We start from the raw sequence: 20296 nt of genomic DNA on the forward strand, positions 1-20296 counted from the left end.
TTTCAGATATGAAGAGTAGAAGGCATAAAAGAAGAGCTGGTAAGAAGGAAAAGTCTAAAGAATTATGTATGTAGCCATTATTGTTTTGCAAAGTATATGTATAGCGATTGTATACAGTTTTTTTTAAACATTGGTCAACTTAAAGAGGAATTCATTTAAGTACCTAATTAATTCAGAAGGTCGTTTTCAATTATTTGTAACTAATACGACATGATTTCTCATTATTTTGTCTATTTTTTATTTATTTATTTCTCTATTTTTGTCATGGAATTCAATTTTTTCACAAAATGAGTCATTTGAATATTTATGTTTTACCCCGAATTTTAAACGTTTAATAAATTGCGCTCCTGCAACGAAAAAAGGCAAAATGTGCAAAATCAAATTAACTTTCAATATAGCAGAAATACAAATAAACGTCAGACATGGTTGAAGTAAAAATACAAATTGCATCAGTCCAAAACTTTCAAAAATGTCTGGATATCAGCAAAGTGAGAAAGGAAATCTAGTGCTGACACCAACACGTTTGTGAACGATATCATCCACACAACGCATTACAGACCGTGCGTAGGATACAAATAGTTCCTGAATGTATCCTTCCGCGGTGTGTATTGATAATATACAGACGTCGTACACTCTTCCGTTCTATAATCCGTGTACATGGTCGACGACGTAGACGTATAAACTCGGGGTCCATGTCAACATATATGGGGACTTTAGTTATTTCTGAAAGGAATATAATATAACCAGACAAAATTCCTCCCGAAAAGGAAACGAGACCCCACGGTTCCGAAGGTTCTGCACAGGTAAGTTAGCCAAAATGTTCGTTACCAATTTTGGGCCTCTCATTCAATGAAACTGACTTGACATGCATGCCCCGAGCACATGTTAACGTAACCCAGTTGGGTTAATACCGGTACCGGTAATAGTCAAAAGTTAACGGCGAATTTACTGTAAAACACTTCTATAAATATTTAAGGTGTTTAAATTTGTGTCGAGAAAGAATTATTAGCGAATTAAATGTCAGATTATATTTAATTATACACAAAAAATAAACTAGAATTCTACTTCAGTACTGTAGACATATCCTCACTGTAATTCATTGATAAAATTCTTTAATCAATTACACCCATGTGTACTCGGGATATCTGATGATGACGCATGTGACGGTCAGGTGACGGTCCAGTTTTTAGGACTTAGCACTGTCATGCAACATCTGTTCACGAGACAATCTGAATCAATGTTTATTAATGTCAGTTGAATAGCTGACATGTTGTGAAATAGTAGCTAGGGCTTAGTAACAGTGTTCCATAGGTAGAGCTGTGTTAAATAATATCAAGTTTTTTAAAACAATGCTATTTGAATTTAGATAGATACCAAAACATTTCATCAATAATATATTGATGAAATGTTTTGGGATATCTATCTAAATTCAAATAGCATTGTTTTAAAAAAACTTGATAATGATTAGTCAGGTGATGATGATGATGTTTTATTAGATATTTGTACGCTCGACTGGTCAAATTTCTAATGCGAGACAAACCTCAAATGTACTTTACTGTGTTGTATATATACATTACAGTATAGTTTGCAGGAAAATCTACACGGGGAAAACTGACATGAGGGAAATATTTATACGGGAATAAAGAAATTCAGAGCATTTCTTTCCTGTATTACTTAATGTATCACACTATATATCTCTTATACATAAACACAGTCACTCTCAAATTTTAAACAAGACATTGCCAGAAGTCCCAGAACAGATCCAGAAGATGACGTCCTGACACACAGAGTTATTCAGTGTCACGAGAATTCTTCAACTATCTCAGTATTTAAACAAGATCTTTGCACCTGGGCAAAGTAATGTGTGTTATCTGTATGAAAGCCATTCCCCAGTCAGATGTGAAAAGGTAAAGGGTCACTTACATGACCGCGTGGGTTTTCGCACACTTCCATCCTCCAAACAGGTGTGTTTAATAAAAGTTTATACAAAAACCTTTTTTGCAATTGTTGTAAAACAACTTGAGTTTAAAGACAGTTCTTCACCAGTTGCTAGAAGAAGTACAGAAGGGTATTATAAATGATTTATCAATATTTTTTTTTTTACCGAAATTCCAGCAAATGTGATTGAATTCAAGATGACAACCATAGCTTCCATCATGGACAATGATCATGTATCTGTTATCTCAGACTCAAGAATGGAAAAGTGTACCAAAATTAACAGTCCTAACTTTACTTTGAGGAGTTAAGTATGGTACTCGCTCCTAACTCCACAGATGGTTCATAATCAGACTCCGGCCTTATTATAGAAGATCTTGTTATTTCTACCACCTTTTAGAAATGATTCTTTAAGAAAATCCATTCATGAACTATTTACTCTGTCATTACCATTAGAGCATTGATCATGAAACAAACTTTTCAAACACTTTATAAAAATACCTGTTGTCGTGTTGAAGCTAACGCTATCAACTGTCTGTTTAACCCTTTATTTTTGTGCCTATATCCTAAATTTTGTATTGGCCATTTTAAAGGAAGGACTATAAGTTGTATATATATTCAAGTAAAGTAAAAACAGTGGGTTCTGATGACGACATGCCTAAGTATCAAAACTAGTCAACTCCTTGAGAAAAGCTGATCCACCCAACACAGCATTGTTATGGTCATCTTTACCCTTTCACTACTCAACTTTACCGCAGGACTCTTGTATTCTTTGTCAAATCCGTCGCCTGGGTAACACAGAACCACACTGAACTTTTTACACAGACATTGGATATCCCAACTCTCGTATATTCTACTTTCTTACTGGAGGTCCTCAACATCCTCGACCTCTATAGGACACATCCTTAACGACTTGCCGACCTTCTCGACAAACCAATGAGAACGACCTGAACGAACCTCTTTTAATTACCTCGAAGAATTGGTACAAACAGTCAAACTAAAGACCCAGAACCAAAGATTCTGATGACTACATGTCTGAAATGTTGAAACTAGTCAACTATGTGATTAACCTAAAACTTGAAAACTATATCTATAATTACCGTAAATATTTAAAAAGATTTTTTGACAGGTGTAAATATTCTTTTTTTTCTGGCTTGTTATATTGGAAACTTGTGCTTTAGATATTCTTTATCACATGGTTGTACACACAAGCTTGATATTGTCCATCTTTATGACCCCCTGACATAACTGTCAGTGTCCAAAGCCAATTGGGACAAAATATTTCCATATATATATAGCATCAGGTGGTTTTTAAGAGTCTACAGACATTTTTTATTTAGGTTGTTTTCTGGTAGATGAAGCTATCAACCACAAGTTACATATTTGACCTTTCTGTACTCATTGACACAAAGGTTTGCACAAATTCCCAACCCAATATGTCATGCTTGGTCAGTGCGCCTGATAACTTTTTGACAGGCCGGTTTGGTTTAGTACTGCCTTTTTGAAACATGATGGGTAAGATTTTATTTCAGCTGACACCAGTGCACTAATAATTCTTTTGGTCAAAGGTAGCTAAATATTTTTAGGGGCGATTAACACATTTAAATGGGCATTTCATGCATATTTTGTAACATAATCGGAGCACTGCCAGGTTTAATATCTTCATGGAGTTTGGAATTCAGGCCAGATCCCAGAACATGTGCTCTTTGACAAAAGGAAATGGGTGTTTTGATAGCTTGCAAAAATTCATTTTTTTTTCAAATATAGTTTGTGTAATGAACAAACTGCATGGATACATTTCAAGAGTACTGAATGTTATTCCAAACAATCTGTGATGTTTGTTTTTGGCTTATTACCATAAATAGTTATTGTGGTATAATATTTAAATTATGTAATGAATTATTCATGAAGGTGTATCATAGTAGACTAGTGTACAATTTCATTATTTATACCTGTAATCCATCTGCATCACACAGGCGGATTTCCATATTACATGCCACATGGCCAGATTTGGATCAACTTGAATTTATTTTCATAACAAAACTTGTCTGACTTATTGTTTTCATAGTAAAAATTGAGAATAATCTGACATTAAACCAAATTACAGTGAAATTTTCAAGATAATATTCTGTAGTGCTATATATATATACAATTATATATATTGAATGGATTGTAGGATGTGTCCATTTATAAAAGATGGTATGTTTATATATATGTATTCGTTTTATATGATCTATAGATATCACTCATTTAATTTACAATGAGTCGTTGTAAAATCTCAATTGTTCTCTGAAATATAATGTTGAAGTGGTTCAATTTTGTAAGAGACTTAAGCTTGCATAAATACATTTAGTTGGCATGTTACAAAATTAAACTCTGGCAAAGTTTTGGTTTTAACAGGCTATTTAAAACCATTGCATCAGGGCTGCAATTCAGGATATCATACCTATCTATAGTCATTATCCTAGACACGAACAGTAGACTACGATAAAATAAAATGCACAATGAATTGAGTATTACATCACCATATAAATACCAAGGCAAGATTACCAATCCCATCCAAAGTAAAAATCTTGAAAATGTGTCTTTGTGGGAGTAAAAAAAACTCCAAATGAGTCATGTTTTAGGTTACTGTAAGGTGTCTGAACTGGAGTCGAGTTATATTCAATAATATCCAATCAGAAATACATGTATATGTAAAAAATGATGTAAAAAAATCATGGTATACATATGCGGTATATTTAATTAGCATTATTAAGTACATGTATTGGAATTATTTAGTTGCCCCTAGAATTTTTTTTTTTTTTATATTACCTATTCATTTCTCAAAATTAGGTGTATGAAGACAGATGGCTTATACCAGCACTATTTTTTGATAAATATCTTCCCTAATTTTTGATGTCAGGGACATGTACGCAGACATGTAAATAAAAAGTGAAATTCATCTCCAATCATGTTTTGGTTACATAAGAAAAAAGTATCTACCTGTATTCTTTCGGAAAAATATTTCTTCTCCTGCCAGTTTCTAATCTATTGAAAGAGTATGTGTATATAAGTTAATGGTGTCCTTTAAAATCGGGTGACAAGGGCCTTCTCAGGCTTTTAATGTTTTTCTGAAAATAATTTAGGTCCTATTCAAAACTTCCAAGGGCTGTTGACGTCACTAACTCTGCTTAAGGTATAGAATCTTAGTCACAAGAGGGGACAAAAGATTTTCGGTTCCTCTAAAGCTAAATGATGAAAAATGAAAAATAAAATATATTTTATCACATAATTAATTGTTCTTATGTAATGCAATGTAATATGCATATGTCTCTTATCCAGTACCTATATATTGAACTGTACTGTTTCTATTACTTACTATAACTAGGCCTTATAATAGATAGAAAGATGTTGCTGAAAATTTGTAAAAGTATGCAGAATTCATAAACCAGGGCAAGTTGTTCTCTCAGATCATTTTGCTTAAGTACTCAGCCGGGGGATCATTATAGCCATTTCTGGGGCTCGATCAATATTTGATATTGTGAGTCCTGACCATGGTTCGAGTCTGGACTTGTGCTTTTCCTGTGGTACTTGCATGCTGGAATTCCGAGTTACTGCTATATCTCTTTGTACACAGCAGTATTAATTAGGACTCGTCGAAGTTTGGAAAATGATGTTCTATCTAATTAGTAAGGCTGTCACAGGTAAAAAAGTTTGCTCCGGGTACTCGATCTTAACAACCTGACCCCTACCCGGTTACCCGTTGGCTGCAGAGTTGTAGCCCTGTACGGATGTTTAGAATAGAAGAGGAGAGGCCTTTGGTATTATAAACACAGATTTGTTTGTGTTAAATGAATACTTTGAATAGTGAACTATAGTAGTTTGTACTATGTTAGTACAAATTTCGGGGTTCAGGTACACAATTTCAAACCCGGGTCGGGATCAAAACCGACCCGTGACGGGTCACCCGGTAACTCGTTACAGCGCTACTAATTAGCTGGCATGAAAAAAGTTTTCAAAAATTATTGAGCAGTCACTCGAGAACTTGGCATTAAACAATCATTTTCATTCCCACACCTTCCATGACCTACCATGTTACTAACACTGTAATTTACAAAAACATACTCATGACAATTCAAGGTTACAACATCGTGTGTGACAGTTGCTGTGAAAGTGAATGGTCCATTGTCAAAAACCACACTCTGTTGTTCATCATGACCGTTAACATTTCTGTTTAAAAAAATTGAAAAAATAGAACATCTTTCATCGTAATATTATGGTATGACAATCAAAATATCAGTTATAGTGTTCTAACACTAGTAAATCATGTGTTTAGTATTTCATTGTGGTTAGCTGGCCATGGTGCTAGAATATGGTTCATATCCAATGCTGAAATTAAATTTCAATGTACTCATGAATACCATTAAGCTGTAATGAAATAGAAATGGGACAGAACACAAGAATGTTTTGATTATGAACAAGTTTTTATACAAATTAAAAAAAAAACCTATTTTTTGTTCCAGGGCGGTTTCTCAGAGGTGTTCTACATAGAAAGCTTTGAGGGCCTGTGTCGTTTAAAGAAGAAGTTTAACTTCAACGCAGAACCACCGTGGGATCCCAGCTAGTATCGGCTAAGTGCAGGTGTTTCCGTAGGCCAGGTAATTATAAAAATTCAAATTTCATATTTTCCCAGGTAAACCTGTTAAGACACACTGCTTGATAAATCCAATTGCTACCAAATTATGACTTGACTTGATTTGATTTGACTTTGATTTGAGTGTAATTGATCTCCTGTATTTTAGTCATATTAAAAGTATGTAAAAAATCAATACATGTAATTTCCAATTTCTGTTTCAGATTGTTTGTACAGCTTATCTACTATCTTATCCAACTCGTTAGTCTAATAGTTGTCCAACATGAAACAATACATCGGAAAAAACTGTATGGTAGAGATGTTGACCTGTGAGAGGTCAACACAGAGTCTTATAGAGGAGAAGATTCTACTCCAGCAGCACGAGGTCAGTGTCATCCTCCGTACGACGAGATATCAGGGTTTTCCCTGTCATTTTGTTAGGCAGGGTCCCAGGGACACTCAGATGTGAAAATTGGGAGTCCCATTTTGAAATCATGAGTCCCATGACATTTTAAAATTGACAAAATCATGGTGAAGCAGTTCCAATATCCAAGTTGGTCATCAGTTATAACAACGTTGCCTTAAGTAATAAAATACAAATACGATAAAATACTACTCTCAACTGAAATTAACTGTTATTTCTTCGTTGTATGGCAGATTTTGGAATTACAAGGATGCAATGACTTTAAGTTTGGGAGTCCTTTCTGATTTTTCCGCGATTAAGACATAGGAAACCTACGTCGGGGGGAAAACCCTGATGATAATCCAAATTAAAATATAATTTAAAATTAGTCAGTGTCGTCCATCATATCTAGACATTGTTATAGTCCAAATCAATTTGTTGTTTTCACGTCAATGTCCTTAAGGAAATCATACTACAGAAAATTGTCCACTTGTGATTTTATACTCAGTATAATCTGTATGGTTTTAGAACTATGAAAAAGGGAGACTTGTCAGTCTGAAATAATCATACTTATCTGTCTGTATGTTTAACAGACAACAAGTTTATATATGTATTAAATGAACCGGTTAATTAACCAATCTAAATAAAAATAAAAAACAACAGTTTTTCAAATTCCAAAATGGAACCCTTGGATTTAGAAGGTATAATTTCTGTACTTTAATTATTGTGAGCTATATGGTCACTCTTCTCGTGTTTGTTTCTTAACAAACATTCTGAGGAAAGATAAAGTACATAAAATTATTTCTAAAAAAAATGTATAAAAATTATAATCTTTTATCTCTACATGTTAAATAACCAAGAACTATTAGGTGATTATAATTAAATACACTTTACAAAAATAGATTAATACAAAGACGACTGTGACACTGGTTCGAGTGTCCCGATCTGTTAAGCAGTAATATTTATCCGATTTGGTACATCTGTGTCATGATGGGCACAGTAGGTGACCCTTGGTTGCCATCACTCACCAAAATGTCCCATGGAGTGCCTGCTATCTGCCCGACCTACATAATTTGATTCATATATTAATACAAATAAAACAATGCTGATAAAGTTCAGGTCTGACACAACACTGGTGAGTGTATATATAGCTAAATTTAAACATGGACAAAGCCATGTTGACTAAGGTTGGTTAGCTTCCACCTGATCAGAGTATTGTGATTAGAATTAAATATCTGTTCACTCAGGCTAGTTAGCTTTTGCTTTGCTTGAAAATTAAATTGTTAAAGGGGTAAAATTTTCCCAATGGTTCAGATGAAGTATGAAATGTCTTCAAAAAAATTACAAGATAAGAAATTAAATAGAACATGTGTTTATGATGCCAAAAATATCTTGTGTGTATATACAAGTATGAGAACTTGATATAGACCATAGTATTTTAGTGATACTAATCAGCTGATTAATGTTTGATAATTAGCGATAGTTCATTGTTTATTTCTGTTTGACGTCATAGAACCACCAAAATTTTCCAATCAAAAACGAAAATCTCGCTATACCTATGAAAATAGATTTAACATTTGTCTTTTGATTAGTAGTCCTCTACCGGTGAAACCAGGGGGACTATAGGTTTCCTCCTCGTCTGTCTGTCGGTGCGTCTGTCAGTCCTTCCACTCAGTTTTCCGCACTTTTCTCAGTCATGCTTCAAAGTATTTTTGTGAAAATTGGTATGTAGCTTCAATATGAGTAGCTAAAGATCAAGTTCGAGTTTCAGAGTTTTTGGGTCAAGGTCATGCAAGGTTACTGTTACTATTTTCAGCAGGGTCCAGTAGGGGACATATATTGCTTAAGCAATACTCTCAGAATGCTTGTTTAGAGTAAAATCAATGTATACTCTTATCATAATTACGTAGTGTATTTTATAGAGGGTATTGTCGGTCGTTGTAAATTATTTTTTCTTGTAAAAAGAAATCCTTTTATTTTGTGCTATATTCTGTAGAAGATATGATGTTCTGTATCTTATTCTACCATTACAGAAGAAGGATGATGCCTTTTTTGTCGCAGACTTGGGCGATATCTATGAAAAATACAAGAAGTGGAACAGGCAACTGCCCAGGGTTCGTCCCTTCTATGGTACGTACAACAGCATATATGTGTAGATGCTGTAAAGATATACATTTCTTCACATTTCACTGATCTCTCTGAAATGTGGTAGGATTGATAAGTAATATATATATATATATAATGATAACATATTCTTGAGCAGATTTTTAAAAGATTTTTGGGGTAAGTTTTGGAAAGCTTGTAAGTCCACACCCTTCTTATTTGGTTTATACATCCATTAGAGGTCTAGGAGCGATATTATGTGACGTACAATTTCAAAATGTCATACATATACGTACATAAAAAATGAGTGCATTGTGTGATTGCTGCCGCCGGTGAGCTTTCGCAATCATTGATTACACTTGTTATAATTGTGGTGAAAATTCCGAAGCATTGGTAAACTAATTGAGTGAAATTCTGTGAATGGCCATCATTTTGCACTTTGTGCTTTAAGTACAAAATTAAGACAGTGTTGATTTTGCTATGCCCTTGTGTAAAATCTTCTCATTAATATTGAATTTTTCGTCCATATGACCCAGACCAAAAACTAACTTTAAACAGATATAATAAGGGTTAAGGGGCGCTTATATGTAATAATGACAGTATATAATAATTACTGTTGACAGCGGTTAAGTGTAACGATGATCACGCTGTGCTAAAGCTTCTGGTGGACCTCGGCTTGTCTTTTGACTGTGCCAGTAAGGTAAGCTATCCGAGGTCAAATATGAAATAATATATAAGCAGGGACTTCTGAACTGAGAAAAATACAGACTGTTTAATTATACAAGTGTTGGTGACAAATTTCTGTGTTAATACACTTGAATTTAACCAGCAGTCACATCAATTGCCTTGAAAATATCACAGAACATGTACATCAGTATATACATTATCTATGAAATGATAGACAAAAAGAGTACATACATCACATGATCACAGAAATAATAAAGTTATCAATTGTATTTGGAAAAATGCATATTGCAGCAATGCTCGTAAACTATATGGTAGTCATGGTGAATTATCAACACTATATCCTTGATATCGCAGCAGAACATTTAATTTTATGGTAGTACTGCACTGTCATTGCCATCAAAGAGTTCACAGTCATATTTGTCTTGCTGGGGGGAAAAAGATTATAGTATTTACTTATGTTACAAATGATATATCTGTCTTGTAGGCTGAGATCCAAAAAGTCCTGGACCTTGGGGTACATCCCTCGCGCATCATTTATGCCAACCCATGCAAGCAGATGTCCTTCATCAGACATGCAGCCAAGAATCAGGTGTCTCTGATGACCTTTGACAATGAGGATGAATTGATCAAAATCAAGGCCCTCTATCCTGATGCACAGTAAGTAACAGAGGGGAAGCATCACCTCATGTCCTTATTCTAGACTACCTAGCTGTAAAAATCGGTACTGGCATACTGTAAGGTAATCATATGAAATTTTGAATGAAATTGTTGCCTTCTTCACTTTCCTTTATATTCCTTTTTATTCCTTTATATTGTAAAATTGAATTCTGGAACAAACTGGATTAGAAGACTAATAGAGTGGAATGTGTTTTCTATATTGGATTTGATTCTAATTGGACTGAATTACCTCCCTTTGCAGTTATGTGTTTAGAAGACAATCATGATGGCCTTTTTATTATGAAATCACTATCTTCCAAAATCTTGTAATTATAAAGTACAAGACGCATTTTACAAAAATAAATCCTGGTCTTTGGTGGTGCATTAGATTACCCTGTCATGTATATTTAAATGTAGTTACTGATGAAGTTGTTCTGATAGATAATTGATGTTTAAGTATACAAAAAAATCATTGTTTGAGATGTTTAAAATATGTAATTTTTACATGACAGACTGGTGCTGAGGATTTTGCCGCCAACCAACTTTAAGGTCCAGTGTGAGCTTGGAATGAAGTTCGGCTGTCACCCCAACAAAGCCCGTCATCTTCTGGAGGCTGCCAAGCGCTACAACCTGACCGTGGTGGGAGTTAGGTAAATAATTCTTTTTAGTGAGTCGATATCTGTATGATGACTAACTAAAACTTTCATAGCTGATCCAAGATCTCATATTATTTTATCTCTAAACAAATGACTCCAATTATGTTCATAATTCTGAATTCTGTACGTCAAATTAGTATGTAACTTTTCCGAAAACTAATTTGATCAATAATTGCTCACCACATACCAACCTACTCATTTATGTATGCTCCTACATCCAATCCAATAATTAACTGTCCTCATACCCATCCACCCTTCGTCAACATTCTTGACATTCAACACAGGGAAACTTTCGCTATCCACGAACTTTTACACAATGATAAAAATGTGAATTTCCCTGATATAGCGAAAGTGTAACTTTTCCCTTCTGTAAGCATCTCAAATGTGTTTTGATGTGACAAATGTTAAATACTATCTACCTATTTTCCTTATCCATCTACTTTCCTATCCACCTAGTTCCCTACATCTTCTTTCTTATCCACCTGATGTCCTACACCTACAAAATTACCGATCAACTCTCCTGTCTACCTATTTATCTATACATCTACTTTCCTATCCACCTAATGCCTTACACCTATTCCTATCCACCTACTGCCCTACCTACCTATTTATCTATCCATTTACTTTCCTATCCACCTAATGCCTTACACCTATTCCTATCTACCTACTGCCCTACCTACCTATTTATCAATCCACCTACTTTACTTTCCACCTAATCCTACAATCAACACTCCTGTCTACCTTTTCCCCTATCCGTCTTCTTTACTTTCCACCTAATCCTACACCTACAAACTTATCCACCTACTCTCCTGTCTACCTATTTTCCTATCTATCTACATCATCATCTATTGTTCTCACGACCTACTTTCCTTTTCCTTGCTACTTGTCTACTAGTGTTTCTCTCCATTCACCTTTCCTGTAGTTTTACTGACAATATAACTCGGTATATAACATATTACAGCTTCCATGTGGGCAGTGGTTGTGAGGAGGCTAATGCCTTTGCGGTAGCTGTAGAGCAGGCCCGTACTGTGTTTGACCATGGCCTTGACCTTGGCTTTGACATGAAGCTGCTGGATATTGGTGGAGGATTCCCTGGACAGGAGAGTGCCACCATCACCTTTGAGGAGGTAGTTTTTACTTCTGTTGAGGAGCATATCATTTATTGGATATTGACATTATGTGGCATAGATAAATGTTATTGTGATGTTAATTCATGTGAAAATGCTTGTGCCCTATAATAATCATGATATCTGCGTTGTCCGTTGGTAACTTCCTTTACAGAGATTATATCAGAATCCAGAAGGTCAAAACTTATGAATTTTCACATGGTATGATTTGCAGATCTGCAACAAGAGTTTCTTCAAGTCTAATTCACTGTTAATGAAAATAGAACTGGGGTCTGCGCTTTTGTTTCCAGAAGTTTTCTTGTTACTAGAAACGGAACTGGGAATATACCCTAAAAAAATACACCATATTGTTTCCCATATTCTTAAATCCAAAATGGTCACTTTTGATTTTGCTTCAAGCTTATAGAAGTGATAGACTGTCAGGCACAGAGCAGGGCCTAGCTGACCTGTCAGTACTTCAGTTTAGATACAAAATACTGTTGCTGATTCTGTGAATTATTGTTTTCAGATCACCGAGGTTCTGAATGTTGCTTTGGACAGATATTTCCCTGAAGAAGAGGGAGTTGACATCATTGCAGAGCCAGGCCGCTTCTTTGTAGCCTCGGCTTTCAGTCTTTCTGTCAACGTCATTGCCAAGAGGGTGGTCGCTCGTGACCAGCATGGAGAAAGTAAGTGAAACTGGAAGGAACTCAAATATTGATTTGAAACTGTTTAAAATGAGAAAAACTTTATAAAGATGAAGAAAAATTGTAAATATGAATTCAGATGGTTGAGAAAAAACAACATTACATGTGAAACAGTGACAAAAAATTATAGGGGGGGTTGACTATGAATTCAAATTTGTGAGAAAATGCACCTCTCCCCCTAATGCATTATATATGTCCACAAGGACCCTGCCTTGTAAATACATATATGTATACAGATACAGAAAACTGATTTCAGATATAAAATTCCTACATGGCCAATGAATGAGAAAGAAATGACTGTATTCAGTCAGTAAATATGCAATACAGTGATGTATTTAATAAACACGTTAGAAAAATCTCCATTTTATAGTAATATGTAATGCTTCAGATGAAGAACCAATGGACTACCCGACGGCTGATGAGGAACCCTCCCTCATGTACTATGTCAATGACGGGGTTTACGGCTCATTCAACTGTCTGTTGTACGACCATGCCACTGTCACTGCCTGTGTACCCAATGTATGTACCCTTCAAACCTGTCTCGTGTAGAAATAATGTTTTAAATGTCTAGAGTACATAGCAATCATTCACCAATTATTTTGAAATATGCTTGGTAAAATGTTCCTCTCCAGAAGTACATAGCAATCATTCACCAATTATTTTGAAATATGCTTGGTAAAATGTTCCTCTCCAGAAAACCTTAGTAATGATGTTTTTCTTGCCCTGCAGTAACGATGATGTGTTCATTAATACTTTGACACAGCTTGTTGCATATCAATAATATCATAATTTCTCATACAGACTGTTCTTGAAAATGGTACTTATTTTTTAAATGGAAAATTCAAATTTCGACAAATAAATTGGCACTGCCGCCATCATGTGCTATAGTAGACTTAAAGAAACTGATTCACACAATCATATATCAGCGTAATGCTTCCACCTTGAAAAGCATGAAAATAAGATTACCACTAAAACATATATATTTACAGTAATTAACTGATATTGATTTCCAGGAGGTCGATTGTGATATGACCTACACCAGCAGTGTATGGGGACCCACATGTGACGGTCTTGACTGCATTCTAGAGGAAGTGAAGCTGCCGGAGCTTCAGGTCGGGAATTGGCTTTACTTCGTGGACATGGGAGCTTACACCCTGGCGGCAGCTTCGGGATTCAACGGCATGCCTGCCCCTCAGCGCTTCTACGTCTGCTCAGCCGAAAAGTGGTCAGTAATGCATTTAAAACTATGACTGGATAATAAACTGTGAAATAAATAAATGACAGGATTTATGAAGAACCACAAACCAAACTGTCTTTAGCATCATGTACGTGGAAAGTTTTACATAAAGTTTAGGAATTTTTTTCTTTAATGAAGATTTTTTCGTTACTCTTGTAATGATTTCAATGGAAAACAAATATTTCAGAAATATCGAAAGTGAATGAAGGTTTCTGAGTGAATGAAGGTTTCTGAATCAGGAGTCATTGATATACCACTATAAGTAAATGTCATTGATGTTTTCTTGGTAAAGTTCCATAATATGAAGATAGCTGTTGAAGTGTTGTCATAAGTTGACTCAAATATTGTCCTGTGTGTGTTATTGTTGAAGAGCTGACTCTGGCTAACTCCCCTGACCTTTCCCCACCTTGAAGTATTTTGTGTGCCGTATCTTGACCTTTCCACATACAGATGAATTAGGAAATGTTTCTCTTATATTTTTCTTTGATGTCAATAATATATATAATTCCATTAGATGCTGCCATGCTATAATTCCATATTGTATCATTGCCTGACCTCCCATATCCACTGTTCACAGGAGAGCCATTTACCCAGAGGCAAGAGAGGCGAAGAGTCTGCCCATTAAGTCTATTCCACAGATGAAATCGGGCCACCAGATGCACGAGACTGCCAGTCTCCTTGGAACATCCCCTGCTGAAGGATTTGTCGTCGGTGATCTGGACATCTAGTTCTTTCATGGGCCAATACCAGTGCTCTATGATGACTGTTTTGTCCAGACGTTTTGGAATCGTGTTCGCTTTCCATATATAAGCTTCTGTGTTTGTGAGATCACAAGACAACATCTTCATACCATACTTTTTTTTTCTAGTATTGCTGCCATCATAGTTGGCTATTTCTTTTACATCAAGCTTTAGGCAAATTCATTACATCATAGATATACACAAAGAGGTTGGAAGAGTCAGTCAGGTTCCTTTATTCAATTGAATTGTTGAGTGAGAGGAAACCGTTCAAATGAAAAGGAAATCACTTTGGCTGCTAACTACTTGAAACTTTTAAGAGAAAATACTACATGATTTTAAGTGGTGTTTGAGTCAAGTTACGGATCTTGTCATTATATGGAGAGGTGTCTGGAGTAGTGTAGAATCGTTATTTAAACTAGTCATTGCATTCACGTGCTATATACATACAAGTTTTTAACATTTTGTAACCAAATTATACAACTTGTGTATTTTCTACTGCTATTTTGATTTTGTGACCAAACGTCATCGGCTCATGTCTATCACTTCTTCTCTTGACTAACAGGGACCATACTACATCTCTGTTCATTTGACTAATCAATTCAGTTCAAGGAATGACATTTCATTCATAGTTTTATGGTTGTCTGTCATCATAGTTCAAACTAAACTAAAGGGTGCTTTATATTTGTGAATTAATTTGATGATGTCGCTAATGTTGATTAATCCATAACCCATCGTTACTTCATTGGTCAGCCTCATTATATTGAAATGTGGATAAAGAGTGCCATACTGAAGTTCGCGGAAGATTCGTCACTGTAGAACTTGGGAAGTGCTATAATGAGAATCCAGCCCGTTTTATATACTTTGTGATATGTTGATCTAAGTCACGTTTGTACATGTTTCATCTATAGACCTGAAGTCAAACACATAATACTCGAACCAACTGTAGGTGTAGTGGGAAAAGGTTGCATCATTAGAAAACACCATCTCATAACTAAATCTTGACTCAAAGCTTAACTAAATCATGTTGTATTTTCTCAAATGTTCATGGATGTTGAAATTTGAACTATCTTACATGGTCGCTGTGACACATCTGGGACCTGTCAAATTCAATATGATACAGGGTCAACGACACCATGTGACCCGTCGCTGACTCCTACAAACCAGGTCAAGGTCATGGACATTAAAAGTGACCAATCCAGATCGCTGACCTCTACCTGACAAGTCAAGGTCGCTATGACATCATGTGACTTGCCTCAGTAACATCTTGAGGTAACCATTCTCTGTGTATTTATCTATGATAGTAGCTGAGCTGTACAAACGAGGGAAACACCTGCCAAAACCATCAACTGGCCCCCCTTTTCATTTTTTTTTTTCTTTTTCTTTCTTATTTTAAAAATAAAATTTGCGTCTTTGAATTTTCTGTTTGTTGCAGAAATGCTAGAAGAGAATTAAAAAATGCAAATGATTTGTTTTTGCTTTGTCTTTATTATATCAGTGTGTTATGTCATTTCGATATATAGGGTTACTGATATACAGTTAGCATGCTAATTGTCCTTAAATAGACATTACATGTTTTTGGGTTTTTTCAACTTATATTTTTATTCAGTTTTCAAAAAACATACACATGACACAATTTGACAATTCATTCGTTCCTCTTTCCTACATCCATTTTTTCATATCACAAATTTAAACACTCTTGATACATATAAGCATCCATTGCATACTATTTCCTTTCATACTTATTCAAGTAATCATCTGAATAATTGTATAGTATGGAAGTATTATATATATACACACATCATTATGACTGGCATTTACATCACTATGTTTATATTCGTTTATTTTCTTAGAGAAAGAATTATATTTCATGTTTCTTTACAATCCAAACAAAAAATAGAAATGTGTAGGTTTTTTTTTTTTTATTAAAGGAGGGAGACACCTGATACAGACATTACATGTTACATTGTAATTTACTAGAAATAATGCATTAAATGGAAGATTTACTTTTATACATTGGCTGGGTAAAAGGTAAAGTTCTTGTACAGTTTGTCGGATATTGCATACATAATTATATTTTATTGAACAAAACAAAAATTAATAAATGGATCAAACATGCAGCTGAAATCCACTTCTGATCCTAAAATTTATCAATGCAGGCTAAAAAGTGTACTTCAGTGATGTGGAAATGTAAAAGATGAAAGGCCTTCTAAAGGAAAGAAAGAGAACTTGTTTGTAAGCCAAAATATTCTGTGAAGTTGAAAATTTGTTGAATGCTGAGCAACTGAGCTCATTGTTTGGGCGACTTGATCAACTAGTTATCCAGATGTGACTACTGTGTGGTCAGATAAGGTTTTGTATTGTTTAAGGTCTTATAAATGTAAGTCATTTAAGGGCGGCCTCCCCTGATAGTGCAGAAATGATATCGACTTTTATAGCACTACATCACTGAAGTATACTGCAGAAGACACCCAGCAGGACACACCACTCGGTCACATAAATACTAACAACAGGCGAACCAATCGTTCCACTTTCGTAATGCTAAGAAGCTATAGACAAAAGTGGGCGTTTATCGTCAAGAGTTCCTCATGAATCCGTACTAGTACCATCTTTGTTCGTCATACATAGTATATATATAAACGAACTTAAATATTTTTGCAGGAGACAATGAATTAAATAGATGTATACCGCATTGATATGTTCCCAAATTGCCCTGGACAACCTACATGCATTACCTTGGAGTGAAAATGTAAATTTATGCATATCGGTAGGCCGAAAAGACGCAAAAATAATGCTGTTTTAAAAAACAAAGAAATCCATGCAAGAAGTGAACAATGAAAAGGCAGGTATGTTTCTTGATCGAGGGTTGTTTAGAATTTAAAACAACGAACAAAATATTGTTTGAAAGTAGATTAGAAAAAGAAAGGAGATAAGGATTGCATAGGCAGTTCCAGTACTTTATACAATAATAGTTATTTTAAAGACTGATTTAATCGTCATCCGTACAGTTCATCAGTCGTATCTTAACTGAGTAGGCACAACATATATCACGTTTTACATTAAAGGGGCATTACTTCGTTCGGACATCAGAAACATGCACAATTTCTATTCTATTGATGAAATCTATGCCCGAACGATGGTAATACATGAGTGTTTGTGCCTACAAGTAATGAAATTAACGCCGAGATGTACAGGGAAAAGGCGTATCGTATACAAATACCGTATGTCTTTGCGGTATTTAGTGATACTTCGGGTCGAATTAAGAATTCACAGGGCTTAATACTCGAAGAACTTTGGTTTATCTTAAGAGTAAAATTGCCTTATTAATGTAAAGATCATAACTTTTACTATTTGGAAAAAATACATCTTTTCCAGTAAGTTCAATTTTGACGACCTAAACTTTATTTAAACGAAGGAATGCCCCTTTAAAATTTATGCCTAATGGTTTTATAGTCGGCAGGTGACCCCGCGTCCGAAAGGGGGAGTCGAACCCCGACCGCCTAGGATTCAGATTCCAGATTTTTTTTTATTGTTCAGTCAGACACGTGCTTGTTACAAGGAGGTCACACATGAAATTCAAATTTTACAAATGTTGAAAGACAAAGTGTGTAGTATCACTGTACCAGCTGAAGTACAATCATTACGTAACGTTCATTGTATCAAAACTGGAGAACCGGCCATCATGGTTTGGGTTGGTTTATTTTGTTTAACATCCTATTAACAGTCAGGTATTATGTAAAACCTCTTAATTTTTGACACGGATATGTGAAGTTATATCCGAATAATAATATACAAAAAAAAAGTATCTATAGGTCTTTATAGAAAATATTGTCAGAATGGTTTATCATTAACTGTTAAATAAATTTGATATTATATGAATCATGCTTACTCGGTAACCTGTAGCTATCGTATAGCCTTGTGTGCACTAGGGGAACAATGTCAATGATTGCGACGGCAGGTTAATCTACAAATCTTAGTAACATATTAGGATATATAAATCCTCAATGCCAGATTAATGCATCTGATAAACAAACATGAGATATTTTGTGAACTTGATTCAAATTCTGAAAGTTATCTCAAACTACTTAAATCCAAAATTTGTGAATTAAGAATGAGAAAAAAATGTGTCCATACTCGATCGCCATTTTTTCATGTCTAGATCTCTAATGCTTATTACACCAAATATGAGAATAGTGAATGGGATGTTTACTTTCCACTGGAATCACTGGTTGACATCGATTTAAGTTGTATTTAATGACTTCTTTGATGTTTCTTGGGTTTGGCGATGATCTTGTTGCGGCACGCACAGGGGCTTGGCACGATTTTCCAAATGATGGTCCATATATATATATATATGTGACACTATAATACATATATATATGGACCATCATTTGGAAAATCGTGCCAAGCCCCTGTGGCGGCACGTACACGATCGACTTCCTTTTGAGGCCTTTGGAAAACTTGAGTTTTATGCAATTTGAAAAAAAAAATATAAAAAAAATGCTGCAACATCCCTCCTAGACCAGGCCCCCCCCCCCCCCCCCCGGAATGGTGTACGTGAAATATTATGGATTTCGTATGGGTGCCGTTTTACTTTTTATTCACATTTATAGAATATCACTTATAGTCTTTTAGATGATATCACTTAAACGACTTATTAGTGATATCTATCACTTAATGATTGCTGTTACACATGATATCATTAATCTGAGTGATATCACTATTATTTAAAACGGAAATAAGAAACTTTAAAAAATTAGAATCTAGATTTTATCTACTCCAAAAAACTTTACAGTGAATTTTGATGGGAGAAAAAGGTTCAGAATATTGTAGAATAAAAAAAAAGTTAAAATAAATAATAATGAAATGTGTACTGTATACCGAATATACTCAAATGGACTATAGAAGCCTTGCAAAAACTCATACCCCAAGTGGAACACCGCCGGGTACAGGCGCATGGCATGTCTAGTAAAATACCAAATAAATATCCCTAGGTGTTCTTTTTGTTAATATGGGAGAAGACATGCCCCTGTAGCCGGGAATGGGCGATAGCATTTGCATACGGTTACTCGATCGTAATTAATATGCGAGTTTATAAAAACGAAAATATTAGATTTAATTTACCAAACTATGGAGCGGGAAGGATGTCATAATTAAATATTGTTGCCTAGGCAAAAATATTTCTGCCTTGGCAAAAATCAAATATTGCTTAGGCAAAAATATTTCTGCCTAGGCAATATTCGATTTTTGCCTAGGCAAAAATCATTTTGTTTCGATAATATTGCCTAGGCAAAAATCGAATTTTGCCTAAGCAGAAATCGAATTTTGCCTAGGCAATATTTTATTTTTGCCTAGGCAAAAATCATTTTGTTTCGATTATTGCCTAGGCAAAAATCGAATTTTGCCTAGGCAAAAATATTTAATTATGACATCCTTCCCGCGCCATACCAAAC

General features: G+C 35.0%; 1 protein-coding gene across 1 annotated transcript; it reads left to right on the plus strand.

Annotated features, from left to right (window-relative positions):
- Positions 1-626: 626 nt before the first annotated feature.
- LOC117326129 (ornithine decarboxylase-like) lies at positions 627-16312 on the plus strand. The gene is made up of 12 exons (XM_033882758.1): positions 627-803; positions 6441-6575; positions 6775-6935; positions 8987-9083; positions 9680-9756; positions 10228-10400; positions 10913-11050; positions 12018-12183; positions 12692-12851; positions 13258-13388; positions 13883-14094; positions 14684-16312. The coding sequence occupies exons 3-12, from the start codon at positions 6834-6836 to the stop codon at positions 14832-14834; spliced, it is 1407 nt and encodes a 468-aa protein (XP_033738649.1). The 5' UTR covers positions 627-803; positions 6441-6575; positions 6775-6833; the 3' UTR covers positions 14835-16312.
- The last annotated feature ends 3984 nt before the right edge of the window (positions 16313-20296 follow it).

Source organism: Pecten maximus, chromosome 4, assembly GCF_902652985.1.
Source record: "Pecten maximus chromosome 4, xPecMax1.1, whole genome shotgun sequence".
Taxonomy (NCBI): domain Eukaryota; kingdom Metazoa; phylum Mollusca; class Bivalvia; order Pectinida; family Pectinidae; genus Pecten; species Pecten maximus.